General features: G+C 42.8%; 1 protein-coding gene across 1 annotated transcript in view; it reads right to left on the bottom strand.

Annotated features, from left to right (window-relative positions):
• The window catches only part of FAM184B (family with sequence similarity 184 member B), a 143044-nt gene extending 117373 nt beyond the window's left edge, over positions 1 to 25671 (bottom strand). Inside the window, 1 exon segment of the mRNA XM_063108847.1 lies at positions 25525 to 25671. Coding sequence (XP_062964917.1) covers positions 25525 to 25671 — 147 coding nt within the window.
• Between the last annotated feature and the right edge of the window lie 1048 nt (positions 25672 to 26719).

Consider the following 26719-nt stretch of genomic DNA (forward strand, 5'->3'; position numbering starts at 1 on the left):
GAGCACTTAGAAACTTAAAAGACCTCTGGGAAAATGGGAGCCTAATAATCCCTAGGTCCTCCTCAGAAACTGGCCATCAGCAGAGACACCACAGTGGTGCATATTTGCATAACAGCCTGTTGGGCTTCCTGGAAGAAATGCCCTTTCTCCAGGGGACTCTGGGACTTCCAGTTGAGTCCTGTCACAGTTCACAGGACTCAACTGGAAGTTGAGTCAACTGACTCAACTGAAGGCTCTTCAAAGTCAATGCCAAAGGTTGCTTCAGCCTTGAATGGACAAGGACCTCATCCTAAGACAGTGGTTCTCAATAGTTGATTTGCATACCCCCCTTCTCCCAACTAGGGGAAACTTAGCAATGGCTGGAGACATTTTTAGTTGTTACAAGTGGAGGAAGGCTTCTGGCATCTCATGGGTCAGGGATGCTGCTAAACATCTTGCAATGCACAGGATAGTCCCCACAACAAAGAAGTATTTGGCCTAAAATGTCAGTAGTGCCTAGGTTGAGAAACCTGCCCTAAACCTAAGGTTAATGCTTAGGCTCCATCCTGGGCCCTGGTTCACTGTCAGCACAAAGCAAACTCAAGTGGCAGCTCTCACATATTGTCTGACCAAGGCTGTCAGAAACCTCAGAAACAAATAGCCTGTTCCTCCAGAGAGGGACTGTGAGGAAACTGAAAACCTGAGATTGCCCTTAGGGCCATCACTAGGAGAACTAAAAGCCGGAGGGGAGAGATGTCTCCCACTTCCAGGAGAGCTGAGCTAGGTGAGTGGCAGGAGTAGCAGCAGCAGTGACAGGTACAGCTGAGCCCCTCTTCCCAAGGAGGACCGAGGAAGAAGGGACCCAGGAGCAGAAGCGAGGAGGCATGAGCACAGACACAGGTGCCCCACTCAGGGAAAGAGAGGTCAGAATTTGGTGGGGGTGATTAACCAGGGTCCCTTTTGCAATTGTTAAGTAAACCTTGGCTGTACTTCTGGTATGCTCTGGAGATACAAAGATTTTTTATGTTGCTTTTTTTCTTGCAGCAACCCCAAGGCAGGTTAGTAAGGTGGGCACTACACCTATTAAACAGATAAGGATAGGGAACCCTGGGAAAGGTCAGAAAGTGATCTAGCCAGTGGTAAAGCAGGAACCAGAACCAGGTCTTCTGATGCCCTAACTCCAATGTGACTATATGTGAAGACAGGGCTGGTAAGGAAGTAATTAAGGTTAAATGAGGTCATAAGGGTGGAGTGCTGTCTCAGTCCTTTTGTTTTCTGCTGCTGTTACAGACTAGATTTATTTAAAAAAAAGAAATTTATTGCTCACAGTTCTGGAGGCTGGGAAGTCCAAGAGCATTTTGTCAGCATCTGGCAAGGGCCTTCATGCTGCATCATAACGTGGTGGAAGGGCATGAGTGTGCAAGACAGAGAGGAAATGGGGGACAAATTTTGTGTCCTTATAAGAAGATGAAGAGACACCAGAGTTCACTCTCTCTCCATGTGTGCACAGATGAAAGGCCATATGAAGACATGGTGAGAAGGTGGTCATCTACAGGTCAGGAGGAGCACCCTCACCAGAAATCAACTCTGCCAGCACCTTGATCTTTAATGTCTAGCTTCCAGAACTGTGAGAAATAAATGTCTGTTGTTTAAGCTATGCAATATGTGATATTGTGTTATGGCAGCCCAAGAAAACAGATACAGATGCCCACACCTGGCTCTCTGCACCAGGCTCTCCCAACACTGGCCCATTAGTCTTACGAACACCAAGCCACCAGTGACCAACTATAATGACTTTTTTCTCAGGCCTCAACCCACCTTTTTTCTCTGCACAATCTGCCAGTTTCTTCCTCTTGAAAGGCCCTCTTCCCTTGGTTTCTAAAATACCACTTTGCTTTGGATCGAATTGTGTCCCCCAGATGTTCATGTATTAATAATCCTCACTGTAACAGTGTTGAAGGGAGTAAATCCTGTTATGGTAATTGAAAGGTGAGGCCTTTAGGAGGTTCATTATATTCTGAGGACCTTAGTGAATGGATTGATTCATTCATGGAATAATGAGTTGATGGCTTAATGGGTGGTAATAGGAATGGTGCTCATGGCTTTATAAGGACAGTGAGCAAGCAGGTTAGCTCTCTCTTGCTCAAACCTCTTGCCTTGTGACACTCTGTATCACTGTTGAGTCACCACCAGGAAAAGACCCTCACCAGATGTGTTCCCTGAACTTTAGACATCCCAGCCTCTGGAACTGTAAGAAATAAATTTATTTATTTATTTTTTTTGAGAGATCAAAACATTTATTTTTTATTTATTTATTTATTTTAAAATTTTATTTGGTGGATATACATTGGGGTTGATTATTGTTGCCCCTTACCAAAACCTCCCTCCCTCCTCCCTCTCCTCCCTCCCCCCCAAAATTGTCCTTTCTGTTTGCTTGTTGTATCAACTTCAAGTAATTGTGGTTGTTATATCTTCTTCCCCCACCCCCCAGTTTTTTGTGTGTGTATGTGTGTATGTGTGTGTGTATGTGTGTATGTGTGTGTGTGTGAATTTATATATTAAATTTTAGCTCCCACCAATAAGTGAGAACATGTGGTATTTCTCTTTCTGTGCCTGACTCATTTCACTTAATATAATACTCTCAAGGTCCATCCATGTCATTGCAAATGGCAGTATTTCATTCATATTTATAGCTGAGTAGTATTCCATTGTGTAGATATACCACGTTTTCCGTATCCATTCATCCGATGATGGACATTTGGGCTGGTTCCAACTCTTGGCTATTGTAAAGAGTGCTGTGATGAACATTGAGGAAAAGGTGTACCTTCGTCTTGATGATTTCCATTCCTCTGGGTATATATTCCCAGCAGTGGGATGGCTGGGTCATATGGCAGATCTATCTGCAATTGTTTGAGGAACCTCCATAACATTTTCCATAGAGGCTGCACCATTTTGCAGTCCCACCAACAATGTATGAGAGTTCCTTTTTCTCCACAACCTCGCCAGCATTTATAGTTCAGAGTCTTTTGGATTTTAGCCATCCTAACTGGAGTTAGATGGTATCTCAGTGTGGTTTTGATTTGCATTTCCCGAATGCTGAGTGATGTTGAGCATTTTTTCGTATGTCTGTTGGCCATTTGTATATCTTCCTTAGAGAAATGCCTACTTAGCTCTTTTGCCCATTTTTTAATTGGGTTGCTTGTTTTCTTCTTGTAAAGTTGTTTGAGTTCCTTATATATTCTGGATATTAATCCTTTGTCAGATGTATATTTTGCAAATATTTTCTCCCACTCTGTTGGTTGTCTTTTAACTCTGTTAATTGTTTCTTTTGCTGTGCAGAAGCTTTTTAGTTTGATATAATCCCATTTGTTTATTTTTTCCTTTGGTTGCCCGTGCTTTTGGGGTCGTATTCATGAAGTCTGTGCCCAGTCCTATTTCCTGAAGTGTTTCTCCTATGTTTTCTTAAAGAAGTTTTATTGTTTCATGGTGTATATTTAAATCCTTAATCCATTTTGAGTTGATTTTAGTATACGGTGAGAGGTATGGGTCTAGTTTCATTCTCCTGCCTATGGATATCCAGTTATCCCAGCACCATTTGCTGAAGAGGCAGTCCCTTCCCCAGTGAATAGGCTTGGTGCCTTTGTCAAAGATCAGATGGCAGTAAGTGTGTGGGTTAATTTCTGGATTCTCTATTCTATTCCATTGGTCAGTGTGTCTGTTTTTATGCCAGTACCATACTGTTTTGGTTATTATAGCTTTGTAGTATATCTTAAAGTCGGGTAGTGTTATGTCTCCAGCTTTTTTTTTTTTGCTCAGCATTGCTTTGGCTACACGTGGTCTTTTATTATTCCATATAAATGTGTGGATAGTTCTTTCCATTTCTGAGAAAAATGTCTTTGGAATTTTGATGGGGATTGCATTGAATTTGTATATCACTTTGGGTAGTATGGACATTTTCACTACGTTGATTCTTCCAATCCAAGAGCATCTTTCCATCTTCTTGTATCCTCTCTAATTTCTCTCAGCAGTGGTTTGTAGTTCTCATTATAGAGATTTTTCACATCCTTGGTTAACTCAATTCCTAAGTATTTTATTTTTTTGGTGGCTATTGTAAATGGGCAGGCTTTCTTGATTTCTCATTCTGCATGTTCACTATTGGAGAAAAGAAATGCTACTGATTTTTGTGTGTTGATTTTGTATCCTGCTACTGTGCTGAAATCATTTATCAATTCCAACAGTGTTTTTGTAGAGGTTTTAGGCTGTTCAATATATAGGATCATGTCATCTGCAAACAGGGACACTTTGACTTCATCTTTTCCAATCTGGATGCCCTTTATTTCCTTCTCTTCTCTGATTGCTCTGGCTAGTACTTCCAACACTATGTTGAATAGGAGTGGTGAGAGTGGGCATCCTTGTCTAGTTCCTGTTCTTAAAGGAAAAGCTTTCAGCTTTTCCCCATTCAGGATGATATTAGCAGTGGGATTGTCATATATGGCTTTAATTATGTTGAGATACTTTCCATCTATACCTAACTTATAGAGGGTCTTTGTCATGAATGAGTGCTGAGTTTTATCAAATGCTTTTTCAGCATCTATAGAGATGATCATATGGTCCTTGTGTTTGACTTTATTAATATGGTGTATCACATTTATTGATTTGCATATGTTGAACCAACCTTGCATCCCTGGGGTGAATCCCACTTGATCGTGGTGAATAATTTTATGTATGTGTTGCTGTATTCTGTTTGCTAGTATTTTAGTGAGGATTTTTGCATCTATATTCATCAAGGATATCGGCCTGTAGTTTTCTTTTTTGGTCATATCTTTACCTTGTTTTGGTATCAGGATGATGTTTGCTTCATAGAATGAGTTTGGGAGATTTGCGTCTGTTTCAATCTTTTGGAATAGTTTGTAAAGAATCGGTGTCAATTACTCTTTGAATGTTTGGTAAAATTCTGCTGTGAATCCATCTGGTCCTGGGCTTTTCTTTGCTGGGAGCCTTCTGATAACAGCTTCAATATCCTTTATTTTAATTGGTCTGTTCAGATTTTCTACGTCTTCATGGTTCAGTTTTGGGAGCTTGTGTGTGTCCAGAAATTTATCCATTTCCTCCAGATTTTCAAATTTGTTGGCGTATAGTTGTTTATAGAAGTCTTGAATGATTCCTTGTATTTAGATGAATCAGTTGTAATAACGCCTTTTTCATTTCTAATTTTTGTTATTTGAATCTTCTCTCTTCTTTTTTTTGCTAGCCATACTAATGGTTTGTCAATTTTATTTATCTTTTCAAAAAACCAACTTTTTGATTCATTGATCTTTTGTATTGTTTTGTGGGTTTCAATTTCATTCAGTTCTGCTCTGATCTTAATGATTTCTTTCTGTCTGCTAACTTTAGGTTTGGATTGTTCTTGTTTTTCTAGTTCTTTAAGGTGAAGTGTTAGGTTGTTCACTTGCCATCTTTCCATTCTTCTGAGGTGAGTATTTAATGCAATAAATTTCCCCCTTAATACTGCTTTTGCAGTATCCCACAGGTTTTGGTATGATGTATCATTATTTTCATTAGTTTCAATACATTTTTTGATTTCCTGCTTGATTTCTTCTTGGACCCATATGCCATTAAGTAGAATGCTGTTTAATTTACATGTATTTGTATAGTTTCCAGAGTTTCGTTTCTTATTAATTTCTAGTTTTAATCCATTGTGGTCTGAGAAAATACATGGGGTAATTCCAATTTTTTTGAATTTATTGAGACTTGATTTGTGACCTAATATGTGATCTATCCTGGAGAATGATCCATGTGCTGATGAGAAGAATGAATATTCTGAGGTTGTTGGGTGGAATGTTCTGTAGATATCTGCCAATTCCAATTGGTCTAGAGTATTGTTTAGATCTTGTGTTTCTCTACTGATTCTTTGCCTAGATGATCTGTCTAATATTGACAGTGGGGTGTTCAGGTCCCCTGCTATTATGGTATTAGTGTCTATTTCCTTCTTGAGGTCTAATAGAGTTTGTTTTATAAATCTGGCTGCTCCAACATTGGGTGCGTACATATTTATGATTGTTATGTCTTCTTGATGGATCAGTCCTTTTATCATTAAGTAGTGTCCCTCATTGTCTCTTTTTATGGTTTTTAGGTTAAAGCCTGTTTTGTCAGATATAAGAATAGCTACTCCAGCTCTTTTTTCTTTTCTGTTTGCATGGTAAATCTTTTTCCATCCTTTCACCCTTAGTCTATGTGAGTCTTTATGGGTGAGGTGGGTCTCTTGTAGGCAGCATATAGTTGGGTCTTCCTTTTTAATCCAGTCAGCCAGTCTGTGTCTTTTGATTGGGGAATTTAAGCCTTTTACATTAAGAGTTGTTATTGAAAGGTGTTGATTTATTCCTAGCATTTTATTGGTTGTTTGGTTGTCTTAGGTGTCTTTTGTTCCTTGCTTTCTGATTTACTGTTTGGTTTCTGTGTTTGTCGGTTCCTTAGGTTGTAGATAGCGTTTTTGTTTGTTTGTTTTCTCTTCATGAATGCCATTTTTATTATACTAGTGGGTTTTGATTTTTCTTGGGTTTTTATGGCAGTGGTAGTTATTTTTCAGGAACCTAACCCAGTACTCCCTGGAGGATTTCTTGTAAGGGTGGTCGTGTGGTAGTTAACTCCTGCAGTTTTTGTTTGTCTGAGAAATATACTATTTGCCCTTCATTTTGGAAGGATAGCCTTGCAGGGTAGAGTATTCTTGGCTGGCAATCTTTGTCTTTTAGTATTTTGAAAATATCATCCCATTCCTTTCTAGCTTTTAGGGTTTGTGATGAGAAGTCTGATGTTAGCCTGGTTGGGGCTCCCTTATAGGTGATTTGATGCTTCTCTCTTGTAGCTTTTAAGATTCTCTCTTTGTCTATGAGTTTTGCCAATTTGACTATAGCATGTTTTGGAGAAGGCCTTTTTGGGTTGAATACGTTTGGAGATCATTGAGCTTCCTGGATCTGAAGATCTGTGACTTTTCCTATACCTGGGAAGTTTTCTGCCACTATTTTGTTGAATATATTTTCTATGCAATCTCTGTTTTCCTCCCCTTCTGGAATACCCATGACTCGGATATTTGAACGCTTAAGGTTGTCTGATATCTCTCTCAGATTTTCTTCAATGTCTTTGATTCTTTTTTTTTTTTTTTGTCTGCTTGTGTTATTTCAAACAGCCCATCTTCAAGTTCAGAGGTTCTCTCTTCAACTTCGACAAGCCTGCTGGTTAAACTCTCCGTTGTGTTTTTTATTTTGCTGAATAACGTCTACAGTTTGGCAAGTTCTGCTACATTTTTTGTCAGGACCTTGATTTCCTTGTACATTTCCTCTTTCAGGTCCTGTATACTTTTCCTCATTTCATCATGATGTCTAGCTGAGTTTCTTGTATCTCATTCAGTTTCCTTAGAATTATCACTTGAAATTCCTTGTCAGTCATTTCAAGGGCTTCTTGTTCTATAGGATCTAAAGTTTCAGATTTATTAACTTTTGGTGGTGTACTTTCTTGATTTTTTTGTATTTCTGGTATCCTTTTTTTAATGTTTATTCATTGTGGCAGGGGGTTTCACAGTCCACCGTTTTGAGACTATTGACTAACTACGATGTTGCTGTGGTTGCCTATTTGGTATGGCTACCTCCATGCCTGCTCAGTTGGCCTCTAGTGCCTTGTGTGTGTGGTTGCCTCGGGTCTTGGGCCTCTCCGGGGAGCCATCTTTCTGGTCAGCTTGGACTCTGCCGGGCTGCTGGATCACAGGGTGGTACCACAGGGTGTGTGGTCTCTGCTGAGCTTTCACTTCCCGTGCAGGACTTCTCCCTGTTCCGTGTGCTCTGGCCTGGGCTATTGGATCGTGCAGTGGCAACCCCACAGGGTGTATGGTTTTTTTGAGTCTCCACCTCCCTAACCGGACATCTCCCCCCTCTGTGCGCACTGGGCTGGGCTCGGACGTGTCTTCTGCAACCCTCATCTATCAGCTGGGCCTTCAAGACCCTGCTCAGCACCACCTCGCCCAGGGAGTCGACCAGGTTTCTGCTATGCGCAGACGACCGGTCGCTCTGGGTGCCTTTGTAGCACTGTGTAGATCTTTCTCGGGACTTATCACCTTCCTCCTGGTATCGCGGTTATTTGTGTACTTGTCTTATCTCCCATACCAGAGCATGAGCTCCTCGGGGGAGGAGCCCACAGCACACGGTTCACCTTTGAATGCCCCCCGGCGCGGACCAACTTCGGTGCCCGCCCGCAGTCAGCTCTCCAGCACGTTCAAGCGAACTCGGGAACTCTCCGACCACACTATTCCTAACCAGAAATCAGTTAGGCGTTTTTCTGAACTGGTGGCCGCTGAGATGGTTTCTGCCTCCCGGTAACAGGAAGTTTACCGGGGGCCGGAGCCCAGGGTGCGGTGGAGTGACAGTTGGCCCAGCCCGTACTTTCTTGCCCTCCCGACGCTGACTGGGGATGCCCCAGCCACCAGCCCCACCAGAGAACTGCAGAGGGAGTGGGATGGGAGGCCCCGGGAAGCCCCGCGCCGGGGCAAGCAAGTGGGAAGGTTCAGTGAGGAGCCGAGCCGGGCAAGGAGGACAGGCTTGGCCAAGCCCGGCCAGAGTCACCACCACCTGAGAAAATGGAGGCAGCCCTGGGGCCGGTGAGTGGCCCGGTGGGGCAGGCAGAAGTCGGGCGGGCGTCTGCCTCCGGAGCAGGGCTGGGCTGAGGGTCACTCATGGGGCTGTGCCGGATCGGGCAGCTCCCTCTCTGCCTCTGCATCGTCGCGGTCCCCATCCTCGGCCACCGCCCCCTCAGGCTGCTCTATCAGTCCCGCGGTGTGGCTCGGGCACTCCCAAGAATCTTCTTTTATGCCGGCCTGAAACCTCGAATCCTGAATACGGCAGCTGGCCACCTTCAGCGCGGCCCCGGCCTCCGGGGTCCTGGCAGCATCAACAGCAGGCCGGCGCCGTGTTCCCTGTTTAGAGACTCGCTTTTGCAGCTCAGAAACAGTTCTTTTCCTGCTCCATACTTCAAAGCTGTTGCCTGTAAACAAGGCAGCCTCTCCTGCCAAGGGCAAAGTGGCGGTCAGCCCCCATGACCGGCCACCAGCATTGTTCCTCCCTTAAGAGACGGCAAGAGGAAGGTCCACAAGTTTCCCGGCTGCCTAAGGCCCAGTGGCCGCCTTTTCCACCTCAGCTACTCCGCGCCAACCGCCGCAGCCACCGCCATCTTAGGATCCCCAGAAATAAATTTTATTTCTTTATAAACTACCTAGTTTCACATACTCTGTTATAAGCAACAGAAACCGCTAATGCACACCTTCAGCTGAGCCTCCTGTTACCTCTCTGAGGGCTTTTTCAGTCTTTCTTTCATAAGCTAGAAACCTCCAAGGTTCTTTTCTTTTATAGCTTCTTTTCTCACTCTGCAAATTCTCTCTAGGAAAGCTGCCAAGAGATCCATTTCAAGGATCTTGGACAGTCTCCTCCACACCAATGAATAGAAGTACCCAGCACAGAATAAGCTTGTACTAAATATTTGCTGAGTGAATGAGTAAATAAACAAATAAACTATCCCCTATGAGCTGATAATTCCCAAGTCGGTATCTCTAGTCTAGACATGTTTTCTGAGCTCCAGGCCTACTGTATTAGACAGCAGCTGCCCACAAGAATGCCCCATAACAAAATATCACCAAAACTCAATGACTGACAATAAGCAGCATTTATTCTCGTGTAAGTTAACAACGGATAAGCTGATCTAGGTTGAGCTCAGCTGAATGGATCTGCTCTAAGCTTCAGACTTCAGATGATCTGGGCTTGGTGTCATGCTGTGACTTGGATTCAGGTCTGACTCTGTTAGGGCCAGACCACAGACCAGTGGCCACCCAATGCATGCTGTTCTCATGGCAGTCACCAAACCACACCAGCACATCTAAGGCCTCTGCCTGTGTTCACATCCTTTAACATTCTATAGATCAAGGCAAGTCTCAAAGAGAAGCCCATCATCAATGGGACAAGGAAGTAATCTCTGGTCATGGGGCTAGAGAGGGGGATAGGAATGAATGAATATTTAATGACCAATAATGCAAACATCTAAACTAACATAAATATACATCAGACTGCCTACAAGACATCTCCTTGAATGTCTCACAAGCTTCTTAAATTGTCCATGGTGTTTGCTAAGAACCTGGCACTCTGCCAACCCCCTTCTAATGTAGAGTTGGGTCTCCTCATCTGTATCCTGCTTGTAGGGGATATTGCTGAATTTGGGCAGAGTACCTACTTTCAACTGCCGCCTCCCCTGACTTCTGAACCATTCTGTCTTCTGGAACCCCTCACTGTCCTGACCCACACAGCCGAACAGCTCTCCCACTGGAGACACTCCCACTCCTGACTCACTCCTGGTGCTTTCTATGTTCTTCGGACACTGCATCCCTACCTACTTTCAATGGGATGTTCATTTCCCAGCTCCCATTTTGTTCAGTGCTCATTTTTCCCATACTTGTCAACCCCAGCTACCAAGGTCTCACCAGGCCCGGTGCTTCTGCTGGCCTAAGTCATAACAAGGAGACTGCACTGGTCAGTCTTCTATATTGGCACTTTCTGGAGACAGCACCTCATGGACTAGGCAATGAGCCACCTGTCATGGAATTGATGCTAGGACCCACCAAAGGGGAGAGAGTTCAGCAAATGAGTTACTGACTAGCTTTGCTTTCCTGAGGCCTGGCTCAGGTTACATTCAGAGCACACATGCGCATGTGCACAGACACACACACACACACACACGCACACTGAGCCCTATACTCAGTTCTAATCTTCTCCCTCATATTTATTTAGGCTGTCCCTAGATAATTTGATAGGCTTCCTTGGGACAAATGGGCCCTGCTCCAGGGGGCTGAGGACAGGAATAGCAAGTCTGGACAGGCACACTTTGGCAGCATGAAGAGGAACAGCTTTGCAAGATGAATGTGGGCAGTATCGCTGTCTCTTGCCTGCTGTATTAATTTCTCTTGTAAAAGAAAGCTGACCCATTTTTTCCAGCCCACAGCCCTAATGGACTCCTATTCAGAGGCCATCCTTCTCCTACATAAAGAGCTGTATTGTATTTAATGATAATCCTTTTAATGGAATTTGCTATTTCTGGGTCTCTGGGAAAATGCCATTAATGAGCTTGCAAGTGCAAGGAATAGCAGATGTCTGAGGGGCATGCTTTCTCAAGGGCAGGAAAAAGACCAAAAAACAGAAACAGCTACTCTTTAACTTTCTTGGAACTAGTTTGGCCTTACCAAAACCCTGATCAAGACAAACTTTGTCTTCAAAATGCAAAGTTCTCCCTCCTCATGCTCCCCACCCCAACACCTGTCTGCATGCTTTTTACTCTGCCATCACCCACAAATATTTCTAATCACAGCAAAATCATCAGCAGAGTGTAAAACTAGACATAGGGGTAAACTAAGCGGGCTAACATCTGTCATTCTTTCAAACCTAATAGATCTGCAACATAACCAGCGCCATTTTAGACAAGCCCAAGTATAAAATGGCACCATCCACCTCCTCCCCTCCCCTTCCCTGTTCTCTTTTACAAGAAGCCTCATGGTTTCAGAGAAAATGAAACTTTCGGCATTTCTGCATGTGCAGAACTCTCCATTCCCATGACCTAACTCAATCCCCACCCCGGAATCACATCACCCAGCTTTTGGTGCCAACATACCAATATAAGCTCTACCACCCCGACACCTGGTGCTGTCCCCCATTTTCAGGTCAGTCCCAGGCTGTCCTTCATTTTGAGTACAGCCTGGCAGAATTCTTTCTTCAGTAAAGCTTGAATGGTACCCAGCATCTCGGCTCACTTTCTTTCAAAACCTGCATTTGGTCAATGCCTTTTTAAGAGACTGAACACAACATGAGGCAACATGGAGAAGAATTGTGGAGGGGAGAGAGGAATCTTCCTTCTACTGCCTGGAGTGATTCAGCTCTGGCCCTGTCTGGCTAGGCTAAGACCTGGAATCCTCACAGTGCCAATTGTCTACCTCTCAATCCTGTTCGTAAGGCCAATTGTAAAGCTAGAGGACCACGCTACACCAGTTGTCGGGCTCTTTTACCTGCTGGTAATCCTGCACCAACTGGGCTAATTGTTGAGCTAGGTTTGGGTCTGGAGCTCCCAGACCCCTCAAGCCCATTCACAGACTGGGTCAAAAACCCTTCACTTGCCAAGCTGGGTTCCCAGACCCCACACATGCCAGGTTGGGTCACCAGACCCCTTCACGCAGGTCTATGAGCTAGGTAAGCAGCCAAAAGGTCCTTGGAGCCATAGGTTGGAAAACATGGCTGTGCTGGGCGGACACCCAAGGCTGACACCTGCCCACCTGCCTGCTTCACTACAACTCCTCTCTCTCTCTCTCTCTCTCTCCCCCCCTCCTTCTCCCTCTTTCTCTCTGAAGAAGAAGAACACAAGAATAGCAACAAAACTAAAAAGATACATTGGCACACATGTGCACTAACTCCACACACACACACACAATTTGCTTATAATAGATGTGCTAAACCACACCCAGTAGGACCCGAGGTGAGGTCCCCAACAAAACTATTCTATTTTCCCAACAGGCCCCAAACCTGCATATTTACCCAGTAAAGCAGAAGCCTGTGGTTAAGCAGAGGTGTCATTATTCACAAAGTATTTTATTGATCATCTCTTATTACTCCACAAGGCCCTTCCAAATCACCTCGAATCCAGATGGCTCACTGAAGGAGTTCTGTCATTTTTGCATCTCTCAGTATTTCCAGTGATGTGTTTTCACCCATAGCATTCCTTATAGACGGGAATTTTCCTTGCACCTGCCCTTTAATCTGTCTCATCCTCTGTCCTGGCATTAATGGGGATGCTAAAGATATAAAAAAGAAATAATATATGGTCCTTGTCCTCAAGGGTTTAACAGTTCAAAGTAACCTAACTCATATTATTGAATAGTATCGAGAGCAGGGCAGTATGCTAAAAATTGTTGGAAGTTCAAAGATGAGGAAAGCAAAAATAAAAAGCTCCAATCATCCTAAAGACTTGCTAGTCAAACTAGTCAGCAACATGACCTGGGAGCTAGTTTAAAATGCAAATTCTCAGGCCTTGTCCTTGACCTACTGAATGAGAAATGCTGTAGATGGGGCCCGTCCATTTGCGTTTAACATTAACATTTGAGAAGCTCTGGCCTAAAGACCTTCTAGTAAATGTACAATCTCTCTGCTATCAGCCAGGGTAAGATCAAGATCAGGCAAGAGGCCAAGGAACAGTTGCAATGGTTTTATAGAGTCAGGCTGCGGGACACACTTACCAGTGGAGTTTTAAAGATGCCTAGTTGCCTGACCTCCACCAGAAGATTTTGATGCACTGGTCTGATTTTTTAATTATTATTATTAAAAAATGCTCCCTGATTGATTCCGACAATTATCAGAGGAGAGAACCTCAGTAGGTTTCCAAGAAGGATGAAGCCGTCGATCATAGTGTAAAGGATACTGTGACAGAAAGTGAGTATATTGGTTTTCCGTGGCTGCCATAACATCACTACAAACCTGGTGTTTTAACAGACCTTCTTTCTCTTCTGGAGGCCAGAAGTGCAAAATCAAGGTGACTGCAGGACCTGCTCCTTTCTGAGGATTATGGGGACAATCTGTTCTTTACCTCTTCCAGCTTTTGGTGGCTCCAGGCTTTCCTTGGCTTGTGGCTGCATTGCTCCAGTTTCTGCCTCTGTCTTCACATGGCCTTCTCTTCTGTCTTCTCATCTTCTGTCTTGAATCTCACTCTGCTTTTCTCTTATAAGGACAATTGTCATTGGATTTAGGGCCCACCAAGATAATATAAAACCATTTCATTTCAATGATTAACTTAATCACACACGAAAAGACCCCTTTTTCAAGTAATGTAGCATTCACAAGTTCTAGAGATTTAACATGGATATTTTTGGGGAGCCATTTCATGGTCATCCACAGCTAGTATCAAGAGAAGACAGCATCCACCAAGTGCACAATTAGCACGAAGAAGTAAAAGACTGGGCTTGAATTAGATCAAAACAAGAGCCTGAAGTGCAAGGGGTAAAGCTATTATGGTGTTCAGGATTTAGCAGGCAGGGGCATGTCATTCTAGGAAAACCTGCTTAATTCTCATTCTGCCTCAGAAGATTGGGAGCAACAGTATTCCTGATGATGACATCAAAGATTCACAAGTAAGTCTTTCTGCTTCATGTCCCAAAGGTTCCACTGACTAAAAATCTAAATAATTACTCAGGAGACCAGGGACAGTGTCTTGTCCCTGAGAGAACTGCTGGTGCGCTATTGGCTCTTGTTTCTCTGATACCTTGTGCAACCTGGGAGCACTTTCCAGGTACATTCTCTTTCCCTGGAGGCTCAGAATATAGTGAGTAACTTCAAACAGGTCCATTAAACAGTCAGAATGTGAACTGAAAGACTAAGCTGTGATTTTGTCAACATAGGTTGAAAGTAATTATGCCATCGCCTTTGTAACTGTGAGTGTTGTTCCTGCAGAACTGCTCCAGAGTTCGGATTGGGAGAGAAGAGAACTGTAATGCCTTTTAAAATGGCAGGCTTTGTAGTTAACAAGTTAGTATCTCAGTACATCACGTCTATCGGATTGTGTTTAAGTAGTCACTAAATATTTCTCTCTCTAGGCTGCTCTCTTCCAGTTTTCCTGATATTCTTTCATGGGACTCTATCTGTAACAAAGGTAAGTTCTGCTCAGGAATCTATCTCAAGGAAACAATCTAGCAAGTGTGCAGGGTTAGAGTCAAAAGAGGGTCCACCACAATATTGATTACAATAATGACAAACTGGAATCAACCCAAATGGTCAATAATGAGGGACTCTCTCAAGAAAATGTCCTTGATCCCTCAGATTGTTCAAAGTTTTAACAGTTCTTTCTTAGTAGCATATCAAAATTGTAATTCAATTTTTTGAATAAAAACAGTAGAAGTTCTTTCAACCAGTCTCCATTCAAGCAACATGTGGATAAATTGATAGTCTTTATCCTTTCTCCACTCACTCTGTCACCTGTTTATACCAGTTGTATCTGTTATTGTAATTATGTAATTCAACACCATATTAAGTCAATTATATATGAATGTAAAAAACAGTTGTTCGTGTGAAAATTATGTTGAATGCTTTGGAAAGACTCAATAAATACAAGTTGCTGAAAAAAAAAAACCCTTGTATCAAATTAGGTGCCAGACAAGTAAAAATGACTGAGAAATATGAGTTTTATTGTCTCATTCTCCACTTGAAAGATACCAAAATGGGAAAAAAATACAGATGCATTATGGGTAGGGGACCTTACATTCGAGTAAGGCAGAAACAGTCCCCGTTTACACCTGATGTTTCGTTGCCCTGTCTGGTTTAGTGCATCCTTTCATTCTCAGAAGTGTCCCAGTTTGGATGATAAATTAAAAGATCACCCTAATGATGGGTGTAGTTTCTACAAGACAAATAGAGTGCCAATCAGCACTGTGATTGTATTCCTAAAAAATTATAACTGAGCCTCACATTAAAAGATTAGTGAATGAGCATTCATTTACATGTTTTACGTTAGGTGTCCGCAACACTTTCTGAAAAGGACCAGGTAGTAATTATTCTAGGCTTTAGTCAGTCTTTCACAACTATTCAAATCTGCCATTTTGGCACAAATTTTAGCTATCCTAGAAAATTTGCAAACAAACGGGCATGGCCGTGCTCCAATAAAACCTTACATATGGACACTAAATTTAATTTTGTGAAATTTTCACGTCACAAAATACTTTTCTTTTGATTTTTTTTCAAGCATTTAAAAAAGTAAAAATCATTCTTCACTTGCAAGTCATACAAAAATGGCCAGTGGGCCAGATTTGGCCTATGGGTCATAGTTTGCTGACTCCTGTTTAAAATTTAAAAAATATTTTGTGATGTATGCAGTAGGTTTTTTTTATGGTTTTTATTTTTCAATTATTCAAAAGGTTCAAATGACATTGAATAAGAGGGCTTCTAATGTGTTTGTTCACACTCTTTCTACTTCGCTTGCCTGTAAGGTCCGTGAGATAAGGGATTTTACCTGACATATAACACTGGCTCAGTCAATGTTTCTTTAATGAATGAAGTCAAATTATGCAATCTCCATACAATGGAATACTAATACAACCATTAAAAACTGTGTTGGAGAGTTTAAGATTTATTGTGAAGAGGAAAACAAACAAACAGGTTACATGATAGTTGTATTATATGTAATACAGCTCTTTTACAAAAATATATGTCTCTGTTGGGGAAATCATCTATAGGATATGCATAAATGTTAACAGTTATTATATCACTATACTTACAGGTTTGGGGGTACTTTAAAATCTTTTTCTTTTTGCTCATCTGTAGCTTTGATTTTTCTAAAGTGGGTGTTTTCTGTATGTGATTGATTTCCTATTGTTTCTTTTGTTTGTTTGTTTTGCCTTATAATTCTGGTTCCTGAAGGAATTTGGATCTGACCAAATGGAGACACCAAGTCTGGATAGACCCTGTCATTGTGGTCAAGGGTTGGGAGTGACTAAGCCAGATATTTGCCTGGGAGGGAATAGGGAAGACCACTTATTTGTCAGGGATGGCCAGTTTTTCACTGCACTCAGAAAACTAGAAATGAAATGCTAGTACCTCCTGAGGTCTGGCCTCGTGTGGACCAGAACCTCAAACAGGACCTCCCCCATAAGATGATCATAGGTCGTGGTTAAAAGTTGATATTTTATCCTAAGAGCAATGGGAAGTTCAGAAGAATTTTGTCCGTTTAGTCCATCAACAAATAATTGATAGGTGCCTATCACTATTGAGGCACTGTTCTAGGTACTGGAGATATAGGGGAGAACAGAGCAGAGGAAAATCCCTGCCTTCAGACAATAAACAGATACAGGAAAAATGGAACTAGCAGATAGAGCTGAGGTGGTCTCTGAGAGAGGGTGGGGTAGCAGCGCTAGTCTGGTTAGGGAGCTAAGTCAGCCCAGCCAGGACCAGGCAGAGGAAACCAAGAGGACAAAGGCTCTGAGCAGGCACAAGCCTGGCATATCTGAAGGCCTGAAAGAGCACTGGTGTTGCAGGGGAAATAGCACTGAGAGGTGGTCAGGAGCCACCTCAAGTGAGCATGATAAAGAATTTATTACAGGTGACCAAATTTTATTCCAAGTGAAAATGGAATTAAAATTTCATTCCAAGGGAAGCCATTGGTGGGTTTTAAACAGAAGAATGACACGTTCGGGTTTATATTTAAAAGATCATTCCTGCCACTCTGTGAGAGGGGAAGAGTGGACCACAAGGCCAGTCAGGAGGCCACAGCAGGAGTTGGGGCCAGAGGGGAAGGAGGTTTGGGCTAGCGTGGAGGTGGAAATGGAGAATGAAAGTGGGCTGATTCGCTACTTGTTATGCGGTAAAGTCACCAGGACTAGCTTCAGAGCTAGGTTTCTACAGGAGACAGACACGATTCAGTTTTTGCTTTTTTAAATTTTAACAGCTTTATTGAAATATAATTCTTACACCAGGCAATTCATCTGTAAAGTGTATAATTCAATGGCTTTCAGTATACTCAGAATTGTGCAACCATCACCATAATCAACTTTAGAATATTCTCATTACTCCAAAAAGAAAGTCTGTATCCCTTAGCCACTACTCCCTCCCCGCCACTGTATTTTGTACAGTATCTTATTTTTCCATTTTTCCATTGATGGACACTTAGTTTGTTTCCACTTTTTGTCTATTATAAATAATGTTTCTATGAACATCCATGTACAATTTTTTGTGTGAACATATGTTTTCATTTCTCTTGGGTATATATATACCTAGGAGTAGAATTACTGGATCATATAATAACTCTCTGCACAACCATTTGAGGAACTGCCAGACTATTTTCCAAAGCAGCTGCACCATTTTATATTCCCACCAATATAAGGGTTTGATTTAGTTTGAAGATCACTCTGGCTGCTGCGTCAAGAAAGGATAGGGGAAGACTGGGGGGGGGGGGAGTGGAGAGACCAGAATTGTTAGGCAAAAGTCAAGGCATTTTAGTAGGGTTCAAAAATACTCAAGTTAAGGTGCACTTATACTGTTTAATGGTATGGCCCAAAGATTAGTGAGAGAGAGCTGTCTTTTCACTCTGAATCACATTGTTAAATTAAAAGATTCCAATAGAGAGGGCTTGTTAAAATAAATCTGCAGTTTTCAAACTGGTATGGAACTACTAAACATCTGTCCCCAAACAAGCTCCTGCAAGCAGGAGGACATTTTCAGAGAAGCAAAGGAAGTCAGTGGGTGCAATAAAACGTCCACACCTTCGAGCTGTGAAAACACAGGGTTCAACTGGCAGCCTGTTGCTGAGGACTCCTGTGGCAACAGGTGTCATTCCTACTGCCTTGCGACACTGCCTTGGACTCTCAGTCCCAGAAAAGGACTGGTTTAGCTCCAGGTTACTGGTTTGACAACTGGGCAGCTGTCCTTGACCCTCTGCAGTTCTTCCAGTTAAGGGAGGGAAGGGAAATGATCATCTGTCAAGCTTAAGATCCGCTTGGCACTGGGTGCTAACTAATGCTTTACTTACCTTCCTTAATGAAGCCTCACAACCTACCACCAAGAGGACATTTTCTCCCCAACTACAGATTAAGAAAGTTGGCCTTTTTGGATTGGAAAGTCAGAAAAGGGCTCTCTGAAGAGATGGCATTTTAGCTGATACCAGCCCATTCAAGCATCACGAGGAAGAACATTCCAAGTTTAAAATTGTTCATTAGCTCTCCAGGTGTCGTCGTTTTTACTCTTATGTAATTTTAATTTATATTTGTTCGTATATAAGGGTAAGAAGAAGCCTTCTAGAAACAAATCAAACTTAAACTGATTTAAAAGATAATTGAGTAGAAATTATAATTCTTTTTCTTTAATATTTCTGATTTTATACTCTGGGACTGTTCTCTGTTACATCCCCTACATTATGCCTGTCACATCCCGCCCCCCTCCATCCAGTATCACTGTCTCTGCTTATGTGTCTTAGACCTTAGTGAGGTTCTGGGACATGGGGAGACACAATCCCTGTGGTCTGGCTGTTCCACTATGCAGGAAGTGATGACTTTGACCTCCAGAACTTCCCATGGGTGGACGTATCTACAGATAAATACTACACTGACATTCAAGTTTCCCACTCTCAGGTTAAGATGCTTTCCCAAATGAAGGATTTAGTTTTACTATAACATTTTACCAAATTCTTCAAAACTGGACTCATCTAAAGATCTGTCTGTCAGGTATTTAGGGAGTCCCAATAAATAAAATCCCTCTTACCCACTGAACTAATTGAAATACAAAATCAAAGCATGAGGCTATTTTGAGCCCAAAATATCATCTATTACTGAAAAGATTAATACCATATATCCACTGGCAAGCTGAATTCCTGATACTTACCCACGCAGTCACAGTGCTAGGCCAGGGCAGCGCTCTCCCATCCCTCCAGAACTGCACGTACCCGCGTACAATTGATTGGTAGAGTAGAATGTGTGTATCTATGGGCAGAGCACTCCATGAGAAAGAAGGGAGGAAGAGGCAAGAGCTCCTCAGGCCCAGTTCCTGCTCCCAGCTTCATTAATTAGATATATACTCCCCTCGCATGGGAAAAAAGTAGTCAAGATGATTGAGAGAGGCTATAGAAACAAGGGTGAATGGGGAAGAAACATCACCATCTAACACTGGGGTCTGGATGTCCTCAATCTGTCAATACAGGCAATACTAATAAGATGTCAGGCAAGAGTGCTGACTCCCTCCTGCATCTCAGATTCTCCTTCTCGCAATTACAGATGGTGCTTCCCTCCCTGCCATGCAGAACTGCTGTGCACACAAAAGATGAGTAAGTATGTCAAAGGCTTTGCAAAGTAGGCAAAGCTAAGGTATCATAAGGTATTACTAACATGTAGAAGTTGTAGGCTTTTGATTCAGCTTTTGTTCTTGCAGGGTTTTCCAACAAACTGGCAGAGATCCAAAACAAGGGTGACTGAGAGGGTCCCATGGGGGCTATTTTACTCCTTATATTTTGAGATTGGCAGCTTCTGGCACTAAGAAGCCTGCTCACTTCCTCCTGAGCACATTTGCTCTAATTGCTATAGATGAGAGGTAGTGCCACAGGTATAAGCTTTTCCTGGTTATGGTCTGGGTTCCCAAAAGTCAGCCTTCAGTTCGAGAGATGGTTCATGGAGAAGAACACATGGTCTCCCTCTCATTTTCTTGTTTTAATATAAAAGCGTTTTCGTTAAGACTTGTATGTGGGGCAGGACATTCTATCTTTCCTCGAATGTTGGAATTGGGGAATCCCTGGACATGAAGTATTCTAACTCTTCTGGGGATGATAATTGTGGAGAGAGCTGCAAAAGGAAAAATCAGCTGGAGATTCCTGGGAGGGTACAGAAACAGAGAGGACAGACACAGGGTCAGGGCTGGGCAAACCTGTCTGATGCTTTCAAGACTAAAAGCTTCCCAAAGGCTTTAATGGGAAATGGACTTGGGACTTCCTGCTCCCCCAAATAACTCCTCTGTGTACACTTTGTTGCTTAAACCTTTGATTGCTCCAAACCAGTGGTTCTCAATCCTGTCTGCACATTGGAAGCTCTTGAAGGGCTTTGAAATAAACACCAATGCCTGCCACCGCTCTCTCCTCTTCTTAGAAGATAGGACCTGAATCCTAATACACTTTTTTGTTTGCTTGTCTTTAACTTTTTATTTAGAAATAATCTCAAACTTAGGAAAAAACTGACGGAAAAAGAATAGTATAAAGAACGCCCACATAGCCTTTACTCAGAATCACCTATTTTTTGAAACATTTTATCTTATTTGCTTTATCATTTATTCTATTTCTATATTTTTCTACATTTTATTATAAAATAAAACACTTTGAAAGGAAGGCAACATACTTCCTTAAAAGTAAGACATATTTCAATGGGATACTTTCTTGCATAGCCATAGCATAATTGGTTACTCCAGTAACCTTAACACTGATACAAATACATTTATCTCCTCTAACATCCATGGTCCAATTTTGTAAATTGTCCCAATCATCTCCTTGCAATATTTTTTTCCTGCCAGTATAGAATCCAGTCTAGGATCAGGCATTGCATTTAGCTGTCAAGTTCTTAACTGGTGTGTTTTTAAAAGGTCTCCAGGTGATTTTAACATGTATCTTGGACTCTGGATCACTATGTAAATGAATATTTATTTACTGAACTACCACATATTGAGTGCCTACCAGATATATAGTATCGCTAATAAAATTGAGGAGTTTATTATTTTAAGGGACATGATGATACACAAATCAGCTATAATACCAGAGATATAAGTATCATAAAAGAAATATTAACCAAATCTGTGGGAGGAAACTTTTATTAAATTTAAGAAGGTTACTGAGGATCTACTGTGTGCCAGGCATTGTACAAAATGCTGGAGAAGCAGATGAATAAGAAAAAGTAATTAATACACAATTAACAATTAATATGTTATTAATCATAAAAGTGAGGTTTTTCAAAGGCTTTTCTTAGAGGAAATGGGGCTTAAAAGATACCAGGATTCCAGTGTTAGAGATAAGACATGTCAGGAGTAGAAACAGCAAGAGGAAAAATAAAGATGAGTGTGTAGTGGAGCAAGGAAAGAATTGTAATTCACTGTGATTTGAGAATTGGGTACATGGGAATACACTAGAAGATTTTGCTGAAAAAGTAGACTGGAGAATGTAAGATGGTAGAGTCACTTTGGAAAACAATTGGGCAGTTTCCTAAATAGTTAAACATAAATTTACCATACAATCTAACAATTTCACTTCAAGGTATCTACTCAAAAGCATACATAGACTTGCATATGAATGTAATGTTCATAACACTATTATTCCTAATAGCCAAAAAGTGGAGACCCAAATGTCTATCACCTGGTGAATGGATAAAGAAAACATGATATATCCGTACAATAATAAATAAGCAACAAAAAGGAATAACTAATGTTATGTGCTACAGCATGGATGAACCTCAAAAACATTATGCTAAGATTAGCAACTAAATGAGAAAAGCTGGATGGAAAGGATCACATATTGTACAATTTCATTTATATGAAATGTCCAGAAGAGGCAAATTTAAAGAGACAAAGCAGATTAATGGTTGCCTAGGGCTGGTGGTTGGAACAGGGACTGACTACAAATGGGCACAAGGGATGGGTTTCTTTGGGGTGATGGAAATGTCCTAAAGGTATTATGGTTATGTCTTTAAATTTACTAGACTCTGTAAATTTACTAGAAAATATTGAAGTGCACACTTAAAACAAGTGAATTTTATGATATGTAAATTGTCTCTATAATGCTGTAAAAATTAATCAAGAAATTATTAATCAAAATCAGACAGAAAGGAGGAGTAATCTTAGAAAATATAATTATTGAAATTCTAGAACTTAACAGATGGGATAAATTCTGGACTGGACAAATTATTTAAAAGATTGGCAAATTGGAAGACAAGATTGGAAGACAATATTGAGGATACAACTCAGAGACCAAAAAGATTTTTAAATAACGTTTCAGGATATAGACAGAGAAGCTTCCTCACTCACCCAATGGCAGTTCCAGAAAAGGGGAAGGAGACAATAGCCAGGAAACAATATTTCAGGAGAAAATCATTGATAATTTTCAAGAATTAAAGAAACCTCAATAGAAAGTATTCTCCTACCTTTGCAGAGGATAAAGATAAAATAACACCAAGACAGTTCTACTGAAACTGCTGAACATAAAAAAGAACCCCTCCCCCCCCAAAGTCTTAAAATGCCATCAAAGATAAAAAGCAGATTATCTACAAATGAATGAAAATTAGATTGGTAGTAGAATTTTTAACCAGCTACAGTTGGTACCAGAAGACAATAGAGTACTATCACCAATGTGCTATGGGAAAAATAATTTTGCTAGAATTTTATACCCAGATAAATTATCATACAACAGCAAGGGCAAAATAAAGACATTTTAAAATATACAAAGAATTCCCTCCCCCACCAAACTCCCTGGTGAACAGAAAGAACTATGAAAAGTTGGACTTCAGCCAGAAGAAAAGTGCACCCAAAAAGAACACTTTGGATTCAAGAAAACAAAGTGATCAGACAACTTGACAAAATGCCAGTACATTTAATTAACTTTTGACTATAAGAATTGTTTTAAATTTGAAACATAAAAATAAAACTCTAGGCAGCAATGACAACATGGGAGAGGGGAGGACTGTTAAATGGGTAAGGTATATAAAGCTCTTTTTTTTAGGAATAAACAATTTCATGATAAATTTGTTAGAAAAATTATAATTAAGTATATATGTCAAAAAATAAAAGATAATTCTGAGAGGAATAGAAGTCTAAAGCTCTCATATCAGCAGTAGAATACAAATCCCTTTACTAATCCAATAGAAGGCAGGAATGGAAAAAAAAGAAGCAAAGAGAAAGAAGGTAAATGCAAAACACAAAATATGATGGAAGAATAAACCCAAATATGTTAGTAATCACAATAAATGCACATGGATTAAATTCACCTAACAGGGGCACAACTAAAATAAAATTCACAGAAAGATTAAATATGAAGATATGGAAAATATGTGTCATACAAATAATAGCCAAAAGAAAGGTGACATATCAATATAAGAATTTGTTATTTAAGCAATCAGCATGACAAACGGTAAAGAGAGGAACTACATAAGAATCAACCATGATACCTAATGCAGAATATACTTTAAGAAACACTGCCTACTACATGCCAGGAATTATGTCTGCCTTCTATACTGCTGTTTCTTCAGTGCTTGACACATAGGTGTATTGTAAATATTAATGAGAGGAATGATTACCATATTATATTGAAATGATCTGTTTATGTGTTTGTCATACCACAAAGGCAAGGGCCCCATCTTATTAATACTTATGCCATCAATACTCAGCAAGGCACCTGGCACAAAGCAGGCACTCCGTAAATTCACACTGAATTCAAGGATAATCTCTTCCACAAAATCTCCCCTAACTGTTCCTGCCTATAATGAATTATCCTTCAGTTTTACTTCTATAGCACTCACGATTTGTAGTACCCAATGTAGCAATTGATGATATAGTAATGTCTTCTAGTTTTCTCTCAATATTTCCAACCTTGTTTCTCCAAAAATATTTCAGATTCTTTGAAGATGGAGAGCATGCCTTATATTGTGCCAAGTGCCTTACCAAGTACTTGAATAAATATGTTTCTTGGCTGATGTCACTATTTAGATGAGTGTGGGTTAGACAACTGTGCCAGCTGTCCATGCCAAGGCCTCCAATGGGTTATCTCCATTCTCCTTTTTTCAGCCCTTGACTAAAGAGATCACTGTTTGGAGGTAGTCTCATATGCAAAGAATGTGGAGAAGTTATTGGGAGGGGTGGGAGAAGGCAGCCAGTGCTCAACGCAGCCAAGCCTCTGCGCATTACTACTTATGGCAAAATAGTGAGGGGGGAAATGCCTGTGATCCCACAGAAAAAGTGGGTGTGGGAAGTGTGGGAAGTGAGAGGGAGATAAGTGAGGAAAGAGAGCATGGTTCACACACTGCTGAACAGAGCGTGGACCTGACCTTCCACTGGCAGGCACGGGATCAGGAGTTAATTGACACCAAAAGGAAACCCCAAGGCAAACAGCTAAATTCATCCACTTGAGTCCTTGTATGGAAGACAGGGAGAGATGTTCTCCGTCTACGGACAGGGCACAAGAGGGTAACCTATGACAAGGGGCTCCTAACTGGGAATCTGCAGAGGGTTAACAACGAGCACTGGAAGCATCTTTTTGCCTGTATTCATGAGAAAGACACACAGGCTGGAGAGGTTTAATCAGGGCTCCGGGATGAGGTAGGGCGCTGGGCTGGCTGACCTCCCAAGGTCCTTTCTAATCCCATAATTATATGGTGAATGATGCTCTTCCCCATTTATGCTTCTACACACGTCGGCACCCAGTTTGATAGTAAGTCCTCTGGGCTGCCTTCCAGGTTTAGTACGGTGCCATGCAAGCTGCTGGCACTCAACAAACGACTCAAATATTTGTTGAATGAAGGAATAAATGGACCAAGTGTTTAAATAGAGCCTGCGTGACCTCCCCAGCTGTAAAGTACGGTGGCACGATCACTTGAGCAGAGATGGCAACACACACACACACACACACACACACACACACACACACACACACACACACACACACACACACACACACACACACACACACACACACACACACACACACACACACACACACACACACACACACACACACACACTTCACATTCCCACCTGGGGAAAGCACAGACCACCTGCCAGGCTGCGGGAGTTTCCTTGGCAAACATCCCTTCTCTGCTGCTTTACAGCGGTGCCTCCAGAAGGTCAAGTCACCCAGATTTAGGACGCGTTCCCTGAGACAAAGTTTCCGTCTGGATTCTGCCCGGGCCTCCCCGGGAAGCGCGTCCGCACCGCCTCCCCGGCTCCGGGCGTCTGGGCACGCAGCTGGCCGGCCCGCAGCGCCTCCCCTTACCTTGGTGAGCTGGGCAATCTTCTTGCACATTTTCACGTGCATCTCAGGATCACAGTCCATTTTCCAGCCGGCGCCACCGCGGCCGTCCGCTTTGGAGCCCGGGCAGGTCCCGGACGGGTGAATTTTGCTGTTGAGGACAGAAGCCATCGCTAAAACGCGCGCAACACTCAAAGGCTCTCGCTCGTGTTGCCCCTGCCCAGGTTGTGCACGTGCGTGCGCGCGCGGGCGTGTGGACGTGTGGGCTTTCTCGAGAGAGGTGGCACTGCAGTCCCGCCGCCGGCGCCGCCGCGTGTCCCCCGCTTCCCGGAGGTGTCGGCCTCCCGGGCCCACCCGCGCGCCCACCCTCCTCGTCCTCGCGCTCGCTCGCCGGCTCACCGGCTCTGCGGGCACCCGCAGCCTGCGGCGAGCCTGCAACGGGAGAGCTTCGGCGGCGGGCAGCCGCCGGCCGTGGGGGGTTTGCGCTGGCCGGGCGCGGCGCTCTTGCACACGCGGGTGGCGGCGGCTCCGGACTCGGCGGCGGCGGCTCCTGCCCGAGGTGGGCATCCCCGGCCGAGGAGGAAGAGCAGCTTCAGCCTCGGGCAGCCGAGGGCGTCAAGGAAGGGGCCCTGGCGGTGTGCTCGGGGGAAGGGAGGTGCCGGTGGCGAGGGACCCGGCACCGTGACCCGCTCGCGCTCCGGAGCCTCCGAGCTCAGATCTGAAGGCGGAGGTGGAGGGCGGGATGCCGAGAGAGGGGCAAGGAGGTGACAGCGAGCCACGGGGACGCGAGGAGGTGCGGGGTCCGAGGCGCACGGTGCGGGCCAGTGCCCAAGCTGCGAGAGCGCGTGGCCGGGCTGGGGGTGGGAGCGTCCTCTCCCCATCCTGGGGAGGAGCCCAGACGTTGCGGGAGGATTGCCGGAGATCCCCCAACAGAAGGGAGAAGCCCAAGGGGTGGCAGGGGAGCGGGTGACCGAAATCTGAGACGAGAAAGCTCGGAACGCATAGTGCGGGAAGAGGTGACAACGCGGAGAAAAAGTCATCAGAGAGGTAGAAAGGATAGTGGCAGATGTGGGAAAGGTAGTAGCAAAGAGGAATGGAGGAGTTGTTGAGTAACAGATGGAGCTGGAAATCTAAAACCGAGCTCAGTCAAAGTGCCTCCTCCAGATCCACACCACCGGTCCCGGGCCGGCCACAGCCAGAATCCTGCCAAGTTTTCCGA

Source organism: Cynocephalus volans, chromosome 9 (genome assembly GCF_027409185.1).
Source record: "Cynocephalus volans isolate mCynVol1 chromosome 9, mCynVol1.pri, whole genome shotgun sequence".
Classification (NCBI taxonomy): Eukaryota; Metazoa; Chordata; class Mammalia; order Dermoptera; family Cynocephalidae; genus Cynocephalus; species Cynocephalus volans.